Genomic DNA, 23,388 nt, shown 5'->3' with positions numbered 1-23,388 from the left:
TGGAATATGTAGACAGGCATGTACAAAGTACGACCCCCATGAACAATCAGGAACCACATACACAACACAACATGTAGATGCACGTGAATGACAGGTGAGTGCACACAGAGGCCGTGGCCCGTTCTGTGGCTCTGACCAAAGTGCTTCCTCTATTTTTCCGATTGTCCACAGGTGAGTGTTTTCTATGTGAAACGTGGGGACCACCACAGGCAGTCTCTGGGGGATCTGGGGGGCTAGGGGAGTACGAGCGGGGGCAGGGAAGGGGGCAGCGGCGGCTTTTCCAGTGAGCTGAGCTCATCCTCAGACCCCAGTCTGACACCCGCTTTCCTTCCTAACGTCTTTCCTCCGAGGGCACCTTTTCTCTCCCAAAGCAGGAGACGTTGAGTTCCCGGATCAGGGGGGACAGGAGCTTCACAGGGCCCGCACCACAAAATGACCCTCAAACAGCCCCCAGGGTCAAGAAGGACCTAGGGAGAGTGAGAAGGGACTGCCTCTGCAGTGGGGCACAGCGTCCCCAGCACTGCCCCGCCCCTCCCCGCCCCCTCGGCAGCCAGGGACAGCAAGGACTGAAGGGACCAGCAGGAGGCGGAGCAAGACTTTGTGCTGGCCGGGCTGTCACTTCAGGGTGAGCACTGAGGACCCCATGGACCGCCGCTCTGTGCCCCTCCCCTCCCCCTCCTGGACGCATTGAGTGGCGGGGAAGGGGGACCGAGGGCCAAGGGGTTAATGGCTCTGGCGGGGGGGCCGGGTGTGGGATGGGGTCAGGTGTCCCTCAGGGAGGGGGACAGGCACGTGGGCTGCGCTATTCCGGGGTTCTGATGGTGGTTTATTTATAGCGCTGGGGGGGCTGGCCCTCCCCGCATTGGCAGCAGTGCTGCAATGTCATCCTAGGCGCCTCTGCGGGCACTGGTGCCGCTGCTGCCGTGGGGGGACAGACGGACAGAGGGCCCACATCTCGGCAGCAGTGGACGCAGCGGGACCCTGGAGTGAAGGGAGGGGCTGACATGGGCAGCACCATGGAGCCGCCCAGGGGTGGCTACCTCCACCTGGCTGCAGTCACCTCCCCGGTGGGCACAGCACGCCTGCTGCAGCTGGCCTTCGGCTGCACCACCTTCAGCCTGGTGGCTCACAGGGGCGGCTTCGCGGGCGTCCAGGGCACCTTCTGCCTGGCCGCCTGGAGCTTCTGCTTCGCCTTCTCGGGCCTGGTGGTGGCCTGCGAGTTCATGCGCCTGCACAGCTGCCTGCGCCTGTCCTGGGGCAACTTCACGGCCGCCTTCGCCATGCTGGCCACGCTGCTGACCGCCACGGCTGCAGTCGTCTACCCGCTGTACTTCACCCGGTTGCAGTGCCCACCCGAGCCCGCTGGCTGCACTGCCCGGGACTTCCGCCTGGCCGCCAGCGTCTTTGCTGGCCTCCTCTTCCTGACGTATGCCGCCGAGGTGGCCTTGACCCGAGCCCGGCCGGGCCAGGTGGCCAGCTACATGGCCACAGTGTCCGGGCTTCTGAAGATCGTTCAGGCCTTTGTGGCCTGCATCATCTTCGGGGCACTGGTCTACGACAGCCGCTACGAGCGCTACGCAGCCACCCAGTGGTGCGTGGCCGTCTACAGCCTGTGCTTCCTGGTCACGGTGGCCGTGGTGGCCCTGAGCGTGATGGGCCACACGGGCGGCCTGGGCTGCCCCTTCGACCGTCTGGTGGTAGTGTACACCTTCGTGGCGGTGCTGCTGTACCTCAGCGCCGCTGTCATCTGGCCTGTCTTCTGCTTCGACCCCAAGTACGGCGAGCCCTGGCGGCCAGCGGCCTGTCCCCGTGGGCGCTGCCCCTGGGACAGTCAGCTGGTGGTGGCTATCTTCACCTACGTGAATCTGCTCCTCTACACCGCCGACCTGGCCTACTCCCAGAGAATCCGCTTCGTGCCCACGCTGTAGCCGGGGGCGGCAGCCAGGCGGTAGGGTGGTGAGGTTGGGCACACATGGGGAGGGGGCAAGAGGTGCCAGGGAGATGGATGAGACACCCCAGTGGGCAGGCTGTTGCTGAGACTCTCTTGGACTTCTGACATTCTCCAGTGGCTTGGCTGGAGAAGGGACTCTGAGGAGGGACACAGGCGCAGGACAGAGGAGGGCAGAGACGGGGCAGAAGGGCTGGAGACTGGAAACAGGGAGATGGGAGGGGGCTCCAGTTCTCTCTCGGTTTCCCTGGGTCCCCTTCTCTGCCTCCTAGTCCCCATTTCTGTCTCTGTCCTGGCACCTTTCTCCCTTCTCTCTCTCTCCACCCCTTTTCCTTGTCTGGTATCTCTCTCTCTCACTTCCTCTTCTCCACTCCCCACCACCTTCTGTCTCCCACTCTCTCCCCACCTCTCTCTCTCCCCCCACCTCTGGTACCTCCCTGCACCAGGATGGGTTGTTCTGACACTCAGGAACTTGGAAGTCGCTGGTGCCCTGGCCCACCATGCAGACTGGGACACTGAGGCCAGAGGATTTAGGAGTGTGCCTGTCAGGGTTTGGTGACCACACTCGTGCCAGACAAAGGCACTGTTCCCAGAGGCGTGGTGGGGCCTGGGAGGGCCAGGCCACGGCAAGGCTGAGTGTCAACAGGAGAGCTCGGGGTCACCAGGACTGGAGGACACAGCCAGCACAGAGAAGGTGGCCAGCCTCACTGCCTGCCCATCCATGTCCAGGGCCACTGCAGCAGACCGACATGCCAACAACACACCGACCACCACGCGGGGCAGGACACTACACCCACCTTCTCTGCAGCCAGAAAACCTAGGCTAGGCCCTGGCGAGGGTCAGACCCAGGGTTCTCCAGGGGCAGCAAGCCTGGGTTCTGGGCTCCCACGTGCCCAACACTCTGTGACCACCATGGCTACTGACCATCGCCCCCCATAGCCAGCTCCTTGTGCTAGACAGACAGACACGACAACACCAGGCTTGAGTTGCCCCAGCCCTGAGCTGGCGGGTAGTGGCCACAGCAGCCCTCTGCTCTCAGACTGGGTCCCAGACCCTCAGACAGGAAATAAACACCAATGTTATTTGCACCTGAGCTGGTCCAGACGTCTGTCTTCAGCGCCAGTGGGCTCAGATTCAGCCCCAAGGAGGGGTGCTGCCAGGGTGGGTGGGCAGGGGGGCGGTGAGGGAAGGCTGAAGGCTCGTGGACAGCACTGATGCAGTCTCAGAGCAAAGGGCCAGCATGCCCCACCCTCATCAGGACCGTTCCAACAGCCATCTCCGAAGGTGCTGGCCTCAGGTGGAGAGAAAGGGGCCAGTGCCAGCCCATCCTCCTGTCCAGGGGTTCTGTGCCCGGCCTCCCGCCAAAGTCCCCAGACCACAACCCCAGCCTCTTTACGGGGGGGCTCCAAAGAGGCCCTGTGGTGGTCACACAGAACATAGGCCAGGAAACCCAGTGGAAGTTGGAGGCCACTTGGGTCTCCTGCCCTCTGCCCTCTACTAGATGGGGGTGGGGCACACACATGCTCCAGGCAGTTGCTCAGTCTGCAGTTCTCCCAAAGGGTCTCCATGGCTGAGATGCAAGGCAGGGGACGATGGAGCAGGAGGCTACTTCTTTCCACCTCCCTGGGGACCTCCTCTCTGGAGGGATGCCAGCCCTCTCCCCGCTTTTCCAGACAATCTCTGGAGCAAGCTTTCAGCGGCCAGCGATTCCCGTGCCCTAAGACTCAAAGGTCCCAGGTGGGTGGGAAAGAGGGGAGGGGACCAGGGCTCCAGTCAGTGAGGCCCAAAAGCTGCTGTGGTCAGCTCAGCCATGGACCAGAGGAAGGAGCAGCCTGTCTGTTCTTGCTGTGGTGAGAAAATTCCCGACAAAACACACCAAGCGGTCTCCACGTGGAACAGCATCGCGGTCTCCCAGTGGCCCAGCCGCTCCCTCCCGAGGGGCCCTGTGTGAGCTTGTTTGTATATCATCAGTTACAGCCTAGAGGGCCTTCTGCTGAAGCTACGCTCAGGGGCTGTGGTCTGTGGGTTTGGATCGGGACCTTTCCTCTGAGCTGGGAGCTTTGGACACATTTCTCCGAGTATCCCCGGCCCCCACTCTGGGGAGGTGAGGACATCTACAGGGACCAGAGGTGGAGTGGGGTTGTAGGGTGTAACAGGTCAGTGAGCAGCAGGGTGGCAGTATGACGGTACTGTGGTGGCCGTGTCGTGTCGAAGGCAATGAGGAGGGCAGGGTGTGGGCCCTCAGGACCCTGGTCTGTGTCTGTGGCCAAAACACCCAGTCTTCCCCCAGCTGGGTGCACAGCACCTCCCTGGTTCCTGGAGCTACAGAGAGAAACGAGAAAATGCCCACTCTGGTCCTGTCTCTGGCTGGGACCCAAATGGCTCGAGTCTTAGTCTTCACCCCGCTGCTGGCTGGGACCCCAGACTGCCCCATGCAGACTCCCACCATGAGTCCTGCTCCCCCTGGGCCAAGGTGGCGGGGGGCGGCTAGATGAAGCATGAGAAGTCAGGGGACATGTGTGGGACTCCCTCTGGGCTTGGTGGGAGGGGCAGGAATACGGGTACTGACTGCAGGGCCTGGAGACCACAGTGCTTCCACATGGACACCAGACACCTGGCAGTCACAGAGGCTCCCAGGAATTGGGCTCCGGTCAGAGGGAGCAGCCAGGTGCCCTGTCAGTGGTCTCCCTGTGCCCACGCTCTGCCCAAGGCCTGGGTCAGCTCCTCCCATAAACCTCAGCTCCTCCCATAAACCTAATTCCAGAAAAAGGAGGCCTGTAGCACTGTGGGGACGGTATTGGGGGGCTGAAAAGAGCCTCCCGATTTTATCCTGGGTGGTGGGCTACAGTACCAAAAGGTTTTATTGCTGGGGATGGGCACTGAGGTTTTATTTTGTTTTCTGGAAATGGGGAATCAGGACCAATAGGTTTGAGAAGCTGTGGTTACCATCCGGAAAACCCTGAAGAGTAGTCAGTCCTGCTCTCCAATGCCGAGAGTTTTGAGTTCAGGGGAAGCAGAGTCCGGTGGAATAAAGTTATCACCTTGGATGAAGAACCCCCCCAACCCCCCAGGATGTTTCCAGAGTCTTATCTTCTGGGTGGTCTGTCTGGGTGGTTCAGGAAAGAACCAGTGAGTCTATAGGAGTGAGTGGGGGCACAACCAGAGGCCTGAGCCACTGTCACCAGCTATATTCCAAGCATTAAATGACCACGTCAGGCCACTGTCCCCCCAAACCCTCTGGGCGCTTCTACTCTGCCCTGTGGGCTACCTGAGCGGCACCTCCATCGGGCCACGGACACAGAGACCGCCTTGGTGCGCAGAAGCCACTCGCGCGGTCCGGCCTGACAGGCCTGCGTGGGAGCCAGTCCCTCTCCCCACCCCCCACCCCGGCCGCCGACCCCCGGGAGCCAGCCCCCCCACGACCCCCACCCGCAGAGCCGAGCCCGCGGCCAACCCCGCCCCCGGCAGCCCCGTACGTGCGCCAGGGGCGCCAGCACGCGAGTTGTGGGGGATCCGGCGGGAGCGGGTAGGAGGGAGGCACACAGAGGATGATGCAACCGCCCCGCCCCCTCTTCGGAGCCGCGCCTCCCGATTGGCCGGCGCCCGGCGGCCGCGCCGCGGATTGGCTGGGGTGGCGGGGCGGAGACTCTGGTGCCGCGTGGCTGGCTGGCTACCTGGCGGCGGGCGGGAGCGGTCGGCGGGGTGACTTGGCGGCGGTAGGGGCGTGCGGGGGGCGTCCTGCGGGGTGGCCAGGGACTCGGCCCGGGGAACCGCTGCAGAATCCGGGGGGCGGGGGCGCGGGCCGGCAGGGTCCGACGCGGAGGGTCGCCCACACCCTTTCTGGGAGTGACCCCTTCCAAAAGACTGACCCCAGCCCCGTGCCTCCGGACCGCCGGGGGGGGGGGCGGGAGCGGGGGACGACCCACCAGGGTGGGGGTGTGGCTCCCGTCATTGCCCGCCTGACCCCGCGGCCGTGCCACGTCGCGTCCCACGACAGATTCTGTGGAACCGGAGCCGCTGCAGCGCCGAGACCATGAGTGTGGGCTTCATCGGGGCCGGACAGCTGGCCTTCGCCCTCGCCAAGGGCTTCACGTCAGCAGGTAGGTCCCGCCAGGCGGGTGCTCCTGGCTCCTGCGGTTCTCCGCCTCCTGGATACAGTGGGCAGCAGGGGTGGGGGAAGCCCTGAGCCGGGCCTGAAGGAAGAACCACCTCCCCCACCCCCAGGTGTCCTGGCTGCCCACAAGATAATGGCCAGCTCCCCAGACATGGACCTGGCCACGGTCTCTGCTCTCAGGGTAGGTGCTCTATGTGGGAGGTGGTGGGTGTTTGTGTGGGGAGTTGAGTCCTGAGGGTGTTGGTGTGTGTGTTTGGTGGGGGTGGTTTGCTGGCCTGGAGGAGGAGGAGGAGGAGGAGAGGGTTGGGGGACCAACAACAGGATTAACCCTGGCCAGGGGCTGGCAGACAAGCCTGCCCTCTCCCTGCCTGTCCTCCCTTCATCTACTGCTTGATCCAGATCGCAGGTCAGTGGGCCGCTGCTGGTTCAGGGTGTTGCTATGTGGGGGTCTTCTGCTGCCACAGTTTGAGCAGGGGTCACCACTTGAGGCCTGGGGGTTGAGGGAGTCTAGCTACGCAGGTGGGGCCAAGGAAAGGTTCTGAGAGAGGGTTAGCATTCTAAGCCCCAAGGGTGGTAGTGCCTAGCCTAAGCCCTGTTTCAGTGCCCTCCCCAGGACATGAGAGGAGGCCGCAGCTGAGGTCAAGGTGGGTTGGGGTGAGGCCAGCCTTCCCTCTGCCAAAGGAGTGCTCACCAGTGCTCCTCCATTATTGGGGGGAGGGCAGTAGAGGAAGAGTAGCGTCCCCAGAGAGCCTTGCCTATCCCCCAGCCTTGGCCACACCCATTGTCTGGGCTACCCTTGTGCTCTTGCAAACCAAGGGGCAAACCTGTGCTAGGTGCTGAACGCCACTCCCCCTGTACTCCCTGCAGAAGATGGGGGTGGCCTTGACACCCCACAACAAGGAGACGGTGCGGCACAGCGATGTGCTCTTCCTGGCCGTGAAGCCGCACATCATCCCTTTCATCCTGGACGAGATTGGTGCTGACATCGAGGACCGCCACATCGTGGTATCCTGTGCTGCTGGCGTTACCATCAGCTCCATAGAGAAGGTCAGGCCTCGGGTACAGAGGTGTGGTGGGCAGTCCCCAGCCTGTGTGCATGCACGGCCACACCCACCCATCTCCCCACCCCCACCCTACAGAAGCTGACAGCCTTTCAGCTGACCCCTAAGGTTATCCGCTGCATGACCAACACTCCCGTGGTGGTGCGGGAGGGCGCCACTGTGTATGCCACGGGCACCCATGCCCAGGTGGAGGACGGCCGGCTACTGGAGCAACTCATGAGCAGCGTGGGCTTCTGCACCGAGGTGGAGGAAGACCTCATCGATGCTGTCACGGGGCTCAGCGGCAGCGGCCCTGCCTACGTGAGTCTCTCTGCTTGCCTGCCCGCCTGCCCAAGGCCCATGGGGGTGGGAGATGGGGAGTCCAGGCTGGGCTGCGAGGCTGGTCGGCTGCTCAGGCGTCTTCTTCCCCAGGCATTCACGGCGCTGGACGCTCTGGCGGACGGCGGAGTGAAGATGGGGCTCCCACGGCGCTTGGCGGTCCGTCTCGGTGCCCAGGCCCTGCTGGTCAGTGTGCTGCCTGGCCTCTGGTGGGGGCTCCCCGGGATGCGCGGGTGGGGCCCGAGGATGGTACTAGGGCTGGAGGTTCCCTCCCTCTCACTGCAGGGGGCTGCCAAGATGCTGCTGGACTCGGAGCAGCACCCAGGCCAGCTCAAGGACAATGTCTGTTCCCCGGGGGGCGCCACCATCCATGCCCTGCACGTGCTGGAGAGCGGTGGCTTCCGCTCGCTGCTCATCAATGCCGTGGAGGCCTCCTGCATCCGCACACGGTGGGCACCCAGCAGCACGGCCCCGCCCACATCAGCAGTCTGGGCATGGGCCGAGGGATGGGGAAGGCACTGAGCCAGCTTGGACAGAGTGCCCGTAGTCTGCAGCTTGCACCAGAGGGTTGGTAGGACCGGGAGCCTTCAGCCCCTTCCTCCCTTTGGATGCCGGGCTCCGCCTGGAGAGGACAGGGGTCTTGATGGCCTGGTGTCCTGTTTCCCTGCAGAGAGCTGCAGTCTATGGCTGCCCAGGAGAAGGTGTCACCTGCCGCCATCAAGAAGACTGTGCTGGACAAAGTGAAGCTGGATGACCCTGTTGGGGCCTCACTGTCCCCTTCTGGCTTCACCAAACTGCTCCCCCAAAGCCTGGCCCCAGCCGGCAAGGAGTGACACAGCCCACCGGCCTGCTCTCCACCTTCTCCCCAGGTTCAGAGACCTTGCCCCGGGGTCTCTCGCCCTGGCACTGGCCTGGTCAGTGCAGGGCCACATCCCTGCCACTGGACACCCCCGCCGGCCCGGTTCCCTTCGAGGGCTGCTCTGGCAGAGGTCCCATCTGCGGGGGCTTGACCAGCCAGGAGTCTGTTCTTGGGCAGCACAGGGGCAGAGGCTGAGTTCTAGGCGCTGGCCCGAGGGGACACTCAGTCTGCTCAGGGCAGGTCTTCTCTGTCAGTGTCTTAGTCCTAGGGGGTCCCCACGGGGCCTATCTCCCTGCCTGCACTCCCCAAGTGCCGGTCTGGCCTCTGCCCTCTCTCAGGTGGCTGCTTCAAGGTGCATGCCCTCCCTCTGGCCTCCTCACCCTGAAGATGGGGGTCATCCTCCAGTTCCAGGACTCTAGCCCAAACCAGAACAGACTTCCAGGTGCTACCTGGTCTGAGTCTGGCAGGCTCTCTGAAACTCAGTGTCCCTCCTGCTCCACTGGAAACCAAGCCTCCCCCTCACTCAGGCCTAGGGACTCCCTGCTGCCCTATGTCAGCCCAGGGGGCATTGGTCCCTTCCTGAGCTTAAAGGTCAAAGTGCTCTGGCGAGGCCTGCCCCTTCTGCCTTGCAACTCCCACCCCCAGTTCTTGCCTGTATTCTCACCCTGTGGAAGGGTCAGCCAGGCACTGGACAGCAGGCTGCTGCAGGGTGTAGGTGGACCACCCACCCGGCTGCTGACTCCCTTCAGATTCCTCCCAATGTGGAACCTGCCCACATTCCCTCTGCTCTCCTGCCCTCCCTCCCTCCCCTCTGCGCTGTCTCCCTCCCTTCACTCTCCTTCCCTCGGCTTTCCCCAACTTCAGGTTCAATAAAGGTGCCCCATGTCCAGCTTCTCTCTGTTGTCCAGGGTTAGCAGCGCCATGCCTGCCCAGAGGGCGCCTGCTACCTTGGGGAGGGGGAGTGCATATGGGTTGGCAGAGGGGTCCAGGAGCCTTCAGAGTAGGCCTACAAGAAGGTCCTAATGGGCTGGGGGCACCAACCTCCCCAGCCTGCTGGTAGGGACAGTCCTGGTAAGAGGGCCCCCAGCTAGGATTGTGGGGTGAAGAGCAGGTACTGGATGTGGACATGGGGAGGCAGGAAGCAGTGGGGGGCTGTCCACGCTCCTTGGGTGTGCAGGTTGGGCAAGCTCCAGACCAGAGGTTCATGCGGCCCCTTCCTTTCCCCTGGGCCTCAGTGGGGAGCTGTGAGGTACGCAGAGGGGCTCTCCTGGGGACAAGAGCCCTGTAGAGAGAAACAGGACCAGGTGTGCATAGGACTGGGGACCAGCCTATAGGATGCACCTAGATGTGGGGCACAATGTCCCACAAGTTACATTCCTGCCCAGGACCAAGGGGCCCCCCTCAGGTCTGGGCCAGGCTCAGGGTAGAACTGCCCCATGGCAGTTTCCAAGATAGAAAGCCCCGTCTTTCTCCCTTGGGGATGGGGGTGGGTGGGCTCATGGTTTGGAATTGCTGACCTTTTAGATCCCAGCCAAATGCTTAAGCCCCATGCCACCAGGAAGGGACCAATTTCCCAGGCTCCTTGGGTTCAGCATGGGCCAGAGACCTGGACCAGCAGGGGAGACCACTGAGAAGTGACACCTAGGGGACGGGAGGCAGGAACTCGGCAGCTGCCAACTCTGCTGATCCTGAGTCTGCAGCAGGCTGGGGACGAGACCCAAGGGGTAGGCATGGGTCCTAGTCCTCTGTCGGCCCTGTCCATAGTAGCCTTTTATTTTAGCATGGAGACCAAAGTATGGTGGTCACCAGGTGCTGGAAAAGTGGAGTTACTGAAGGCATGTGAGTTTTTGCTTGGGGTCTTGGAAAACTTTGGGAGATGATGGTGGTCATTGCCCATTGTTGAATGTCCCTAATGTCACTGAAGTGGACACTTCATACGTTTCCAAATAAACAGCTGCTTGTGCATTACAAACAGCAATGTTTGTACAAACCACACGACAAATATTTGATAAGTGCATCCACAAGGACGCAAACATGCAGAGAATGTTCTGGAAAGACGGGGGGCGGGTGTGTGTGTGTGTCACAGCTTGGGTGACAGAGGGAGTTTTCCTTCCAGGCTGAAAAATTTCTGCGTCACCTGGGTTTTTACTGTGGTGAGGTAAGTGTCTATGAAGCCAGGAGAAGCCTGTGTGTGTGTGTGTGTGTGTGTGTGTCCCATAAGCTTAGTATTCTACAGCAAAGGATTTGCTACATTTGTCAGAAGCCCGTGTGTGTGTGTGTGTGTGTGTGTGTGTGTGTGTGTGTGTCCGTGTCCCATAAGCTTAGTATTCTACAGCAGAGGGTTTGCTACATTTGTCCAAATCAATTGACATTTCCTGGGCCAGCTGTAAACAAGTCTGCCTGCTACTTGTCTGGCCTGGCCTGCAGCCTGCCCTGTGACTGGCATGCTTGTACCTGTGTGCCCCAGCTGGAGGCCGCGGCTGACCTCCAGCTTCCCACGTGGAAGCAGAATCAAACTCCATTTCGGCCCAAGGCCAAGCCCCTGGTGTAGGTCGGACATGCCTCCACTCTGTCTGACACCAGCCATCCCTCCTACCACGCTACCTGCACGCCTCTATGCGGGGTTCACCCAGCCCCTGGGTTGGCCACACGCATCCCACAGAGCATCTTCACGAGGATGGAGTTGATTTGCAAAGTTAGCAGGATACGTACGGTTCAGGATCAGAAACGCTCAGGGTCCAGTTCTGCTTGGGAGCACCTTTTAAATTTTTATTTTTTACAGTTTTTATTGGCACATAATCCACGTATCATACAATTCAATAGTTCAATCATGTCGAGAATTATAGTCATTACCCCAATCTATTTCAGAACATTTTTTCCCCTTTCATGGTGGAATCAAAGTGAGCGGTGTAACCCATCAGTTCTAGGAAAACACCTCTCTTTACGTGCGCCTGCAGGCACATCTTTCTCGGTCCTTGGCCTCCGCCCTGATCTGGCACTGTTAGCGAGCTCCTTTAGTGCTGCCAATATGTGCCCAAAGGGCATGCCACTCTGACGTTGCCACTTTCAAAAGCTGTGCAGCTTAGCACCAGGAGTCCCCAAAACAGCTCACCTGATTACATGCCTGGAAACCACCAGGCCGTAGGCAAGCCTCCTGCCCAAAGCCTTTACCTGCTCCGTCCGAGGACAGAGAAGCCCACCTCCACCTTGTGCTCTCGATTCTGCTGCTGCTGCTCCCTGCCACCCACCGACTGCCCCTCTGGTGTCACAGCACACTGACTCGGACAGGAGTTTAGGGCGCGTGTTCCAAAGAAGTACTCCGCTCCGGGCTCCTCTTGCTCCATGGCAGTGTGATTCTCCGTTCCTGCTTCTGAGATGACTCATGTGAATGCCAGTGACCCACTCCACCCACCCACCCCACCCCGTGAAAGTTTCAGACCCCCGACTTGTAACTGGTGGCAGTTAGAAAGGGTATGGGTAAAGGAGCACTGCCAAGCCACCTACTGCACCACACTGCCAAGCATGTCTGGGCCAATACACTATGTGAATGAGGCAATTGTAGACTATGTAAATAAAGTGTCCGTGGAAAATAACATTAAAAAGTGTCTGTGGCCCATCAAGAGGGCATTGGTCAGTCCATGGCGTGGTGGGAGAGCTGTGCCTTGAAAGCTAATCAGCAGTTTTCTATATAGATGCTATGTAGAAGTCAGACAGACAGTTGACAAGCAAAAGGAGGAAGGAAGAGAGACGAGGCAGAGTCCTGACCCTGGGCTCAGTGAGACAGACAAACAGCAGCTAGGAACACAGCTGAGAGGATTGCACAAAACTGAGCAAAGAGGGGAGCTGAGGGCAGGGAGGAGGCGCGGGCTGAGGGTGTATGTGTGCATTGCTGAGGAGGGACCTGTGGCACCCTTTGGAACCTGCAGGAGCATGGGGAAGGCTAAGGGTCCCGGGTCTGTCTGGAGGAGGGCTGAACTCTGCCCTGACTATAGATAGGGCCTCCATCACAAGAGCCGGCCCACCATGGTGTGAGGCTGTCCCAGTGCCCAGTATCCTGGGGTCCCGGAGTCCAGTACCGGGAATCATGTGTTCAGGGCCCAATGTCTGGATCCATGTCTATTTTAGAAGCCAGTCAGGAGATGCTAAGAGGGGGTTGGACCCCCCCCCCACCTGTCACCCAACAGGAGACCAGGACACTCTTTAAGAGACTATTCAACGCAGCTGAGGAACCTGAATTGTTGTTCGCCCCGCCCCCACATCCCAAGGGTGGGTAGCACAGGACCCCTGCCCCCGTTTCACATGTTGGGGGAACCTGTCCTGAGTCACCTCAAATCCAGCTTCCCTTGTGACCCCCGGAAGGGCTCCCTGGGCTTCCGTTCTGGGAGCTCCTTTAGAGCGAGAGGAGCGAGACTGCTGAGTGGGAGGTGTCTCCCCCACACTCCACCCCCACCCCCCAGTGGAGCTGAGGAGCCTTCATAGTGATGCACAAAATACTCTCAGGCGGTCCCCAGCCCAGGTGAATCCTGGGAGGGGCCAGAGATGAGGGTGGGGAATCCCCTAGAGAGTGGGTCCTCCCCAGGTGGACTGCCCATACCAGCCCCAAGATCCAGTCCCCATGCTTCCTGAGGGGCCAGTTTCTGCGTCTCCAGCAGGGTGGAGGCAAGGCCAAGGAGGAGCGTGTGAACGGACAGGCCTGACAGTCAGTGTGGCCCACCAGGTCCTGCTGCTGAGCTCAGTTCTCAGAAACCCTGGGTAATGGCAATGCCATGCTCTCACGACATCCCGGGCCGACCCAGAGCTCAGTACGTGTGTGTGGTGGGGAGGGCAGAGGACATGGGCCAGCTACTGTTTTGTCCATTACAAGTTGAGGGATTTATGAGCAAGTGTGAGCCCCCCTTTCACTGGTCACTGTGCCAGTAGCCTAAAGCACCCGCCGCCAGATGACAGGTGGGCAGGGGAGTTCGTGATGAAGGAAATCCTGACACATGCTACCAGGGGGCCTGGAAGCATGATCCCGAGCCCGGTACCAAAGGGCAGGCTGTACGTAGTGGAACTTACAGGCAACACCTAGAAGCACAGAGGCCACAGTGGAGAGGAGGTTACTGGGGGCGGAGGTGAAAGGAGAATGCGGACTGGGGAGCTCTAGGTGAATGGGTTTGGAGTTTCAGTTTGGGACAATAAAGCCATGATCTGATGAAGGATGTGGTGGCTAGAACACTGTGCACACACTTAGTGCCACAGAGTTAAAAGAGTAACAATCCACTGCTGCCGAGTTGGTGCCGAGCCTAAGGACCTTGTAGAACAGGGTAGTGCTGCCTGGTGGGTTTCCAAGGTTGTACAGTTTATGGGAGTAGAAAGTCCCGTCTTTCCCCAGCAGAGGTGGTTTTGAACTGTTGGCCTTGCAGATCATACCCTACGCCACCAGGACTCCCGTGGCACCGAACAGTACAGCCTGAAATGGTAAAATATGCATAGTATATTTCACCAGTGAAAAAGTAACGATCCGTTACCACTACAAAAAAAAAGGCTTTAGAATTCAATCAACAGATGTTTCGATCCTCTGTACAATGAACCACAAAGTGACCACCCGACTGGAAGAGATCCCTATTTGTACCCATTCCATCAGAAAGGTGACCCAACAGAATGTTCAAGTTATAGAGCAATGTCATTGATATCGCGCGCAAGTAAAATGTTGCTGAAGATCATCCAAGAGCGGCTGCAGCAGTAAACTGACAGGGAGCTGCCCGAGGTGCAGGTCTGATTCAGAAGAGAAAGTGGAACAAGGGATCTCACTGCTGATGTCAGGTGGAGTGGCAGAAGGATGGTTGCTTCTGTGTCACTGACTACGCCAAGGCATTCCACTGGGTGGGCCGAAATAAACGGGGGAAACCTTGAGAGAAATGGGCATCATAGCACTTCATTGAGCTCATGTGGAAGGTGCACAGGGACCAAGACACAGTGGTGAGAACAGAACAAGAGGGTATTGCTTGGCTTCAAGTCAGGAAAAGTGTGCTTGTGTCCTCTTGCCACACTTATGCACTCTAGTTTTAGTACATGTGCTGCCGAAGCGAGCACACTTATGCAGGCTAATGCTGAGAAGCGAGATTATACGAGGAACTCTGTGGCATCAGGATCGGAGGCAGGCTGAGTAACAACCAGCGGCGCGCGGGTGATACAGCCTCGCTTGCTGGCTTGAGGTGGGGAGGACTGCAAGCACTTGATGCTGAAGGTCAGATTGCAGTCTTTCACACGGATGCCAGCTCCACGCACAGAGCGAAATCCTCACATAGGGCCAATAGGTAACATTATGGTGGAGAAAGAATGGAAGTCGTCAAGGATTTTGCCTTACTTGGATCCGGGATCAAAGCTCATGGGAGCAGCAGGCAAGAGATCAAATGACTCATTGCAGGGGGTAAATCTGCTGCCTGACTTCTTTAAAGTGTAGTAAAGCAAGGTGGTTACTTTGAAGACTAAGTACCTGACCCAAGTCATGGTATTTTCGATGCTGCATATGCATACGAAAGTGGCATACTGAGTAAGAAAGAGAAGAATTGAGGCATTTGAATGATGAAAGTGCCAGAGACTGTCATACAAACAGATCTGTCTTGGAAGAAGTACAGCCAGAATACTCCTTAGAGGCAAGGAAGCGAGCCTTTGTCTTATGTAGTTTGGACATGTTGTCAGGAGAACCCAGTCCCTGGAGGACATAATGACTGTGAACGTAGAGGGGCAGTCAGGAGGAGGACGGCCCTTGAAGACAGAGCAACGCAGTGGCTGCAACAATGGGCTCAGGCATAGGGACCACTGTGAAGACGGGGAAGACTGGCACTTCTGCCCTGTGCTTCACACAGGGTTGCTATGAGTCAGAACCTCAACGGTTCCTAAGGACAACTAACAAGGTGAACCACCCGGGGCTGAGGCCCAAGCAGGCAGGGAAGATAACCCTATCCACACCCTTAAGGTGCACGTTAAGATAAGACTGCTTAGGCCAGCCATCTTCCACAGCAAACTCAAAAACCGAAACTCGGTGCCATCTCTCCATTCCAATGCATGGCAACCCTATAGGGCAGAACACAACTGCCCCTGTGGGCTTGCAGTCCCATGAATGTTTAGTAGAATAGAAAGCCTCCTCTTGCTCCCTTGTGGTTAGCAGCCAGATGAATCACCCACTGGGCTCCTTCCTTCCGGAGCAGCAGGTGGCAACGGCTGTGGGATTTCAAAGAAGGGTCCTTGGAGTCTGTGGGGGTGACCTGTGACACCCTTCTTCCCCAAGTGCAGGCTCTGTGGTTCCCCCCTGGGCCATGCCTTCGGATGCAATCAGTACCCCTCTTCCCTCCACAGCCCGCTGCTCACCCTATGTGAGTCCCTCTGAGCTGAGCTGCCAGGTTGGGTGGGTTGCTTTTCCTCGCTTCACCTCTGAGAAGGGATAGGGGCCAGTCCAAGCGCACATGAGATTAGAGGGAGCCTTGCTCTGCTCTTGCCGGCCACCTTTGGCTCTGGGACTGTGGGCAGCTGAGAGAACTGCTGGAGAGAGCGGTGGAGGCATGGCCCATAAACTAGCAGACGGGAAAAGTGCAGTGTGTTCATGAATTGGATAGGTGCTGGCTGCACACCTGCGGCGGGCCCAACACTAAGCCAGGCGTAGCCTCCGTCCCTCTCCCGACTGGAAGGGCTCTGTGTGGGGTGGAGGCAGCCCGCACTACTTTAAGTGGCACGCAGGTCCACCGGGAGCTGGGCGTCACCCTAGGAGCCGGCTTATTTACCAGGGAAGTAAGGAGACACCAAGATTGAGTGGGCGCCCCCGCCCCGCCTGGGAAAGGACCACTCTCATTCCCTGCGGGAACACACGCGTCGGACCTGAACTCGGAAACCTGTCTTTGACGCTCTAGGCACAAACACATCTGGACGAGGAAAGGTAAGCAAGGCGGCGGGGTCTAAAGGCCGGCGGGTACCAGCCGGACCCCGCGGATGGGCGGGCCTGGCTGGCGGAGCCTCGGGCAGGGGAGTGCCGGGCCGCCCCGCCCCCGGCCGCCCCCGGCCGCCCCCGCCGCGCCTTCCCCTTTAAGTGCTGGGTCGCGTCGCCGCTTCATGAATGGAGCCCACGTGACCAAACATCATGTGACGTCTGTGGAGCGGCGGCGGCGGCGGCGGCGGCGGCGGCGGCGGCAGATCCCGAGCCTGGTCCGGCCCGGCCTTCCCGAGCGCTCGGCCCGGCCCGCGCAGGCGGCGAGCCCCCCAGCCCCGGGCCCGGAGCCCCCGCCGCGGCCCGCCCCGCGCCCCGGAGCCCGCGCGCCCCGCCCGCCCCGGCCCGGCCTCGGCCCGCCGGGCCCGCAGTGTGGTGAGTGCGGCGGGCGCGGGCCGGGGCGCCGGGCGGCGCTGCTCCGCGGGCACTGGCTCTGCCGTGCGCGCGCCCCGGGCGGCCGCGCCTCCAGCCCGCCGCGGGCAGCAGCCCGCCGCGGCCGTGCCGCCCGGGTGCCCGGCTGCCCGCGGGGCCGCCCGAGGTCCGGGCTCGCGCGGACCCGGGCGCCCCAGGGAGGGCGGGAGGGGCGCGGGAGGAAGGGCGGGGCCGGGCGGGCGCCCAGGTGGCCCGGAGAGTGGCGGGCGGCGCGCTGCTGATTCATCAGGTGTCCCTTGCTACGTGTCCGGCGCGCGGGGGTCCTCGCGGGCGGGGGCGGCGCGTGCGGACGGCGCGGCGAGCCCAGTCGCGCCGCCTCGGCTCTCGCTCACGCGTGCCCGAGCCCAGAGCGAGACTTGCTGAGTCATCAGCATGAGGTCACTCGTCCTGTGAAGGGAGCGGGGGCCGGGAGCGGTGAAGGGGAGTCCGGGGACGCGGCCCAAGTGGAGTTGGTGACCTGGCAAGGTGACATATTTGTCCAGGCCATCCTAGGAAGCCCGCTCTTCCCAGGCAGAGGTCTGCTCGCCCTTCCAAGGCAGTTCCCCAAACTGAACCGGTTCTTGGGACTCAGGGGCCAGAGTGAAAGCCAGTAGCAGGGATGGTGGCCTACAGACATGGCCTGCAACGGGGACCTCTCTACCCAGAATGTTGGAGCAGACCTAAACACTAGGGGAGCCAGGGGCCATGTGAACAGGCCCTGTGGGGTAGTGGGGACCGCAGGGATGCCTGGCTTCGGGCCCAGCAGGTGATGGTGTGCATGGCTGGGATGAGAGCACTTAGTGTCTGTGACTAGAGGCTGGGTCTGTTTGGAGAAGATGGCCAGGAGAGAGGGGCCTGCTGGGTGTTGGTCCTAATGGCCAGGTGCTCCTGGAAAGACCAGGCTCGGAGGGTGTCCTGGCCTGGGCTGGCCCTCTGGATTGGGTGGAAGGTTCCTGGTCTCACACCTGCTGTCCTTGCTGGAGTTGTGAGCCCTGGGCGAGGCGAACCCCTGGAGGGTGTTTCCCTGTACTCAGCAGCAGTCCTTGGGGCTGGAGATGCAACTTAGAGTCGCAGAGTGGCTTCCTAGGAAAGACCTCCCTGGGGAAGGTGGGCCTGAAAGACTTGTATCTGCATTGTGCACCAGGCTGGCAGACCCCCTCTGTGCCCAGACCCCCTCCTACTCCTGGCCCTCACTCTGACTGCTGACTTAGGATGTTTTGCTGGGTCTTTACCGGTTGTGCCTTCTCTATGCATGGGCCTTGGCCTCGGAGAGGGTGGCAGGCAGACCTAAGTAGTGGGTGAAGGAGGGCTGGAGTTGGCAGTGCCATCTTAACTGGCCTCAGGGACCCCCTTTCTGTGGCCTGTGATAACGCCCAAGTGCCATGTCTACCAGCCCATCTCTGTTTTCAGGGTTGGCAGAGGCCGGGGGTCCAGAGACCCTGGCTTGGCTGAGATTGTGCCTGTGAGAGCGTCTGTGTCATGTGCACACCCCCCTCTTACATATGCACAACTCTTTCATGCACCCCCCCACAAACGTGCACATATATCTCCTTCTCTCACACACTACCCCTCCCATGAGCACAACCCCCACGCTGACACACACGCACACGCACTCTCATGCACACATGTGCCTGGCCCCCCGGTGGGGAGTGACTGGCTGCGCTTGTGCTGAGTCCAGGCCTTCCTGGGTGAAATCTGTCGAGGAGGCACTTTTCCGCGGGCTCAGCCAAGCTCACGCTCCTGGGCCCGCTCCTCAGGAAGTCGCCTTTGTGCTGAACTGGGGGAGGGTGAGCCAAGCTGGGGCTGCTGCCACAGAGTTCCAGGCTGGGGTGCCCCCCCTCAGTGACACCTGAGGCTCCTGGCTGGACCTGGAAGGATCCCAGGAAGCAGGTGACCTGGCCTCCACTCATGCTCACAGTGGGGGTGCAGACAGCTGTCTTGAAGGTAGCAAGAAAGCCACCGGGCCAAGCTGCTTATAGGCTCTTCCGCCTCCTTTCCTCCCTGTGCCTGCGTGGGGGCTCCAGTCAGAGCCTAGGGGCCAGGGTCCCGCATGGGTAGGGTGCTGTCCGGGTTCCTTGGGGTGAGGAAGGGGCTCCCTCTGCAGTGGCCCTTGGGCGGGCACTTGTGCAACTGTCTCCTGGGAGGGGCTGGGTGGGGCAGGGGCAGGATGTGCAATGTGGCCTGGGGCCAGTTGCTCCATCAGCCTCAGGGCTAGGACGCAGACTGGTGCCACCTAAGTCCCCCTCCCCACTTTGCTCTGCTGGACACCTGTGGGGCAGCTGAAGTGAGCTCCCGTCCACCGTTCCGAGGGCCGGGCTGTGTCCTTGTGGCAGCTAAGTAAGTCTCGTGCCTTACCTGCTTCTGGCCCGGCCCGCTTCCCCGCCACCAGCTCCCTCGGGTCCCCGGGCCGGCGGGAGCTTGGGGTGCTGAGTCAGCGTGACTCGGGGAACAGCCACCGGCGCTCTCACTGGGCTATTTTTAAAGTTGGTGGCTTCCTTTGGGCGGCCCCTCCCGCCGTCCGTCCTTCTCATCTGCCCCTGCCGACCTGACCTCACAACCGCCAATACCCTGCCTGGCAGACCCTCCTGGCCCCCACCCGGGTCCCACAGGGCAGGGCACAGAGGGGACAGTGTGGGCTGGGAGGGGCGGCCGTGGCGCTAGGACCCTGACCTCTGCTCCTGTCTTGCAGAGCAAGTCGGCTTGCTGTGCCCCCAGGTTATGACGACCCCCAATAAAGGAAGCAAGGCTTTGAAGGTGAGTCTGCAGGGATGTGGCCTGGGGTGTGGCAACGGGACCAGCAACCCCTGATGGCCTGCTCGCTGCCCACAGGTGAAGCGGGAGCCCGGCGAGAATGGCACCAGCCTGACGGATGAGGAGCTGGTGAGCATGTCGGTGCGCGAGCTGAACCAGCACCTGCGTGGCCTCTCCAAGGAGGAGATCATGCAGCTGAAGCAGCGGCGTCGCACGCTCAAGAACCGGGGCTACGCCGCCAGCTGCCGCGTGAAGCGGGTGACACAGAAGGAGGAGCTGGAGAAGCAGAAGGCCGAGCTGCAGCAGGAGGTGGAGAAGCTGGCCTCGGAGAACGCCAGCATGCGCCTGGAGCTCGATGCGCTGCGCTCCAAGTACGAGGCGCTGCAGAGCTTCGCCAGGACTGTGGCCCGTGGCCCCGTGGCTCCCGCCCGTGGCCCCCTCGCTGCCGGCCTTGGGCCCCTGGTCCCCGGCAAGGTGGCCACCACCAGTGTCATCACGATAGTCAAGTCCAAGGCGGATGCCCGGTCGTAGGGACGCGCGCTGGCGGCGGTGGGCCAGCGAGGGGCTACCCTGTCCTCCTCCTCTTCCCCCTCCTCTTCTCCCCCCTCCCCTTGTCCCCAGCCTCTCCCCTGCCCCCCTCCCCCCGCAAAGCACAACCTCCACCGGGCGCCGGGCTCGGCCCTTCGATTTCGTGCTGTCGTGTGTCTCTTATGTGGGGATTGGTCGATTCCGTGGTGATGATGGTCGCCCCTGCCCACTTGTACCAAGGCTGAGCGTGCGTGTGGGCCTGAGGGGACGTGTGTGTCCCTGAGCAGAGAGCCCTGGCCACTGCCAGCTGGAGGGCCTGCTGAGCCCTTGATAGCCCGGGAGCGGGCGCTGGTGCCCTGGACGAGGCGCAGGGTGGGTGGCCCGGGTGCGTTGCACTGAACAAGACCAAAACCACTGGTTGTGCGCGTCTGTGAAGGCTGTGTCCCGTGTGTCCTCGCGATGGGTCCCATGTCACTGTTTACATGCTCTTCTTGTGTGGTTACATAGCCCTTCTCCTTAAAGAGTAGGTTCCTTATGCGACATTATTAAGTTCTATGTTTCAGAGCTGAAGGGGAGAACGAAGAGCTGCAGAGCATTTATAAAAAAGGTCTTTTTTTAAAGAAGGAAAGAAAAAGGAACAATCCAGTCAATGGGAAGGGAAGGGAGTGAGAGAAAGACTTTGCTAGTTTAAAAAGAAGAAAAAAAGAATACAGAAAACCTTTCTTGTAAACTTACGGGCAACTCTTTGTGGCTGTTGGAGTTTAGTTTTTATATACACAGAGTTATCAGACGTTATTTATAAACTTAGTTTAAAAAAAGAAAAAAAAGCCAAACTGCAATGCCCACCCCGCCCCCATGCGCCCTAACCCCCCCCCCCTTTGATATCTCTTTTGCAATTGTACCAAAAGTGACTTACGCCCTTTTTGCTTCCGTCTCTTGCCGGTGCCGTGGTCTTGTCGTGCCTGGTGAGGTCTTGTGCGGCCGTAACGTGCTGGTGCTTCTGGTGACCTTTGACCTGTGGGTGTCACTCGTGTCCGCTCCCCTGTGTGTATTTTTGGGACTTGGTTGTTGTCTTCAGCTGCCTGTTCAGGCCAGGACTCCGGGCAGCACAGCCTCCCCTCCTTCCCGAGATGTTTCGCACCCCTCAGTGGCTGGCCTGCGGGCCCCCTCTCCCTTCCTGGCTGGGCTAGTAGCAGGACAGGTGGGACTGGAAACCTTGCAGCGGTCTCCTGTCGAGCTCCTATGCCCACTGACCCTGACTAGTGGCTTGTGGGTATCCTCGCGGCATGCATGTCTTCCTCGTTGTCCCCATCAGCGGTGCTGCTGGGCCCACACTGAGGACTGTGACCTCTCTGCCCATTTGTCTTAGAAGTATTTCAAGGTTGGGTGGTGCTTTCTGGGAGGGCTGGGGCTCACTCACCTGACTGAGGCAGCCCTTGCTTACAGACCAGACCCCTGCCTAGCCCCAGAACCGGGGGGAGGGCCTCCACCAGCAAGGGCTACAACCTCTATCCTCAAGCCCACCCCCACCCCCATTCGGTACCTTGGCTCTGCTGCTCTCGCCTGAGCTCTCTACGTGAGCCAGGCTGCTTTCCCAGGCTGGTCTCCAGTTTTGGCCTGGGAAGCTGCTTGAATGGGTGTCTTGGGGCAGTGCCCCACATGGCCCAAGATGCCACGACTCTGGCTCTGGCCGTGGGAGCGTGGCCTCTCTGATGTCCGGGTGGCAAGAGCTTAGAGATGAGGGTAGTGGAGGAGTGAACAGCCAGCTTAGGGTGGCCTTGGGCAGTGGGGGCTTTGTCTTCAGCCCTGGTCTCCTGCTTCTGTGGGTGTGTCGGGCGTGTGCCATGTGCAGGTGGCCTCTGGGTGAGCTCTGCTCAGAGGAGCTCTGTCACCAGATAGACCTAGACCCTCTGGGCCTGGACACCAGGTTCCCCCACACTTCTTGCCACCAGGTGGTGTCCCATTGGGCCCAGTGGCATTGCTGGGGCACAGGGATCCAGTGACTTGAGCAGAGCAGAGGAGGACAAGGCTGTCCATGCCCTTTCCCTTCAGGGTAGGCTGGTGTCACCTCTGCAGGGTGGCATGCTGGGCTGTGCAGAAGCTGCCACTTTAGAGAAAGTAGTGTCACAGGCAGGCCGTGCCCCTATCACAGTGTTGGGCTTGAGGCTACTGTTCCCCAGGTCTGGGGGGCCATCTTGTCCTGCCCTGAGGGTCCCCTGTACCCCTGCTCTCCCCCGGTTCTTGGCAGTAGATCCCTGTCCACCTGTCTGCTTCGTGCTTTTCTGGTCCTTGTTGATTCCGTTCTCCAGCAGTGAGGCGGGGGGTGGTCCTCCTCCCCGCCACTGGAACTTTTGACACAGCGAGGCAGTGCCTGGGCCGAGGCCTGCCCGCCACGTAAACTATGATCCGTGTCTTCCTCCGGCCCTGCCCTAGCTCCAGCTCGCCTTCTCTCCTCACGTGGACCCCCGAGTTTCAGAGTCCGGTTCTGCAGTCAGGGGTCAGCCCCACTGGCTCCCCAGCTGCTTCTCTGCCATTGGGGGTGAGGGGCACTACTTGGTAGGGGGGTGTCTGCTGGGCACGTGCCCTCCCCAGCCCATGCCCTGGTCTGTGTACAGCAGTTGGCGGCAACAGTTTTGACTGGCTACAGCTTGCTTGAGCCAGGTGGTCAGGCCTGTTTCACACCTGGACCTCCCTCCCAGTGGTGCCCCTTGACTGTAGTCCTGTCTCCACAGCTGGGTGGCCAGGTTAGCCGCAGCCTGTAGCTCTGTTTCCGCTCTGGGATCTTGTGAGTTATTAAAGGAACCAAGGCACTAACGATTTCTGACACCACACCCCACCCCCAGCCACTAATTCTCTTTGGCGCTTTTTCCCTCCCTGCCTGGTGGGAGCAGGTGGGGGGAGGCAGAGGGCTCAGGGCTTGCTCCGGAGAGGGCGTCCCGCCGTCCGGTCCCTGGGCTGTGATCTCCCTGTTCCGGGTGACCCCTTTGGGCTGTGGCCACCGCCACCTCCTGCCCCACCCCATCCCTTTCGCCCCCAACCCCTCCGCTTAGCCCCGCCCCGGAAGCCTTTAACCAAACGGGAGTGGGTTCAGAAAGCTCCTCCTGGCAACTTAGGGCCACAGGACAAGGGCTGCCCGGCCGGCTGCTCCCGGAGGCTGGACTGAGGCCGGGAGGGCGGGGAGAGCGGCCGGCCCGGGCCCCACCCGCCCTGCGCAGTATTTATTGCTAAATTATTGTCCAGGAGGGGCGGCGTGTGCCGGGCCCCCCGGGTATTTATTGCTGTACATAGTGTATGTTTGTGATATATAAGGTTTTCTTTATTTTGTATATGACCAATAAACACCTTTTAAAGAGACCAGCAGGTGCTGCTTTGCGGCGGGGCGGGGCGGGGCGGGGCGGGCCGGAAGGGGTGGGGCCAGGCCGCGCACGCGCCCGG

The 23,388-nt window shown here is 60.6% G+C and overlaps 3 protein-coding genes across 5 annotated transcripts; all 3 read left to right on the top strand.

Annotated features, from left to right (window-relative positions):
* Nucleotides 1–1,004: 1,004 nt before the first annotated feature.
* Nucleotides 1,005–1,928, top strand: MYADML2 (myeloid associated differentiation marker like 2). The gene has a single exon (XM_075559476.1). It carries the CDS (start codon nucleotides 1,005–1,007, stop codon nucleotides 1,926–1,928), a length of 924 nt encoding a protein of 307 aa, XP_075415591.1.
* A 3,670-nt stretch (nucleotides 1,929–5,598) lies between these two features.
* PYCR1 (pyrroline-5-carboxylate reductase 1) lies at nucleotides 5,599–9,194 on the top strand. 2 transcript variants are annotated; one of them, XM_075562386.1, is made up of 8 exons: nucleotides 5,599–5,664; nucleotides 5,946–6,048; nucleotides 6,173–6,243; nucleotides 6,930–7,109; nucleotides 7,202–7,423; nucleotides 7,535–7,627; nucleotides 7,727–7,890; nucleotides 8,112–9,194. In XM_075562386.1, exons 2-8 carry the CDS (start codon nucleotides 5,982–5,984, stop codon nucleotides 8,272–8,274), a joined length of 960 nt encoding a protein of 319 aa, XP_075418501.1. In that variant the 5' UTR covers nucleotides 5,599–5,664; nucleotides 5,946–5,981; the 3' UTR covers nucleotides 8,275–9,194. The 2 variants fall into 2 exon arrangements, with proteins under 2 accessions (XP_075418501.1, XP_075418502.1); XM_075562387.1 differs by lacking the exon at nucleotides 7,727–7,890.
* A 6,881-nt stretch (nucleotides 9,195–16,075) lies between these two features.
* MAFG (MAF bZIP transcription factor G) lies at nucleotides 16,076–23,305 on the top strand. Of its 2 annotated transcripts, none has more exons than XM_075562385.1 (3): nucleotides 16,076–16,215; nucleotides 19,364–19,428; nucleotides 19,504–23,305. In XM_075562385.1, exons 2-3 carry the CDS (start codon nucleotides 19,393–19,395, stop codon nucleotides 19,954–19,956), a joined length of 489 nt encoding a protein of 162 aa, XP_075418500.1. In that variant the 5' UTR covers nucleotides 16,076–16,215; nucleotides 19,364–19,392; the 3' UTR covers nucleotides 19,957–23,305. The 2 variants fall into 2 exon arrangements, with proteins under 2 accessions (XP_075418500.1, XP_075418499.1); XM_075562384.1 differs by lacking the exon at nucleotides 16,076–16,215 and adding an exon at nucleotides 16,515–16,638.
* Nucleotides 23,306–23,388: the final 83 nt, after the last annotated feature.

This window comes from Tenrec ecaudatus, chromosome 10 (genome assembly GCF_050624435.1).
Source record: "Tenrec ecaudatus isolate mTenEca1 chromosome 10, mTenEca1.hap1, whole genome shotgun sequence".
Lineage (NCBI taxonomy): Eukaryota > Metazoa > Chordata > Mammalia > Afrosoricida > Tenrecidae > Tenrec > Tenrec ecaudatus.
The sequence above is the reverse complement of the archived record's forward strand: the minus strand, read 5'-3'. Positions and strand labels throughout refer to the sequence as shown.

What these genes read in the sequence shown, in the direction of transcription:
- MYADML2 (XM_075559476.1), top strand. Translation starts at nt 1,005, where the DNA reads ATGGGCAGCACCATGGAGCCGCCCAGGGGTGGCTACCTCCACCTGGCT.
- PYCR1 (XM_075562386.1), top strand. Translation starts at nt 5,982, where the DNA reads ATGAGTGTGGGCTTCATCGGGGCCGGACAGCTGGCCTTCGCCCTCGCC. An exon ending in CAAGGGCTTCACGTCAGCAG is followed by an intron (nt 6,049 to 6,172) that starts GTAGGTCCCGCC and finishes CCCCACCCCCAG; the next exon opens with GTGTCCTGGCTGCCCACAAG. An exon ending in GCGGCAGCGGCCCTGCCTAC is followed by an intron (nt 7,424 to 7,534) that starts GTGAGTCTCTCT and finishes CTTCTTCCCCAG; the next exon opens with GCATTCACGGCGCTGGACGC.
- MAFG (XM_075562385.1), top strand. Translation starts at nt 19,393, where the DNA reads ATGACGACCCCCAATAAAGGAAGCAAGGCTTTGAAG. An exon ending in AAGGAAGCAAGGCTTTGAAG is followed by an intron (nt 19,429 to 19,503) that starts GTGAGTCTGCAG and finishes CGCTGCCCACAG; the next exon opens with GTGAAGCGGGAGCCCGGCGA.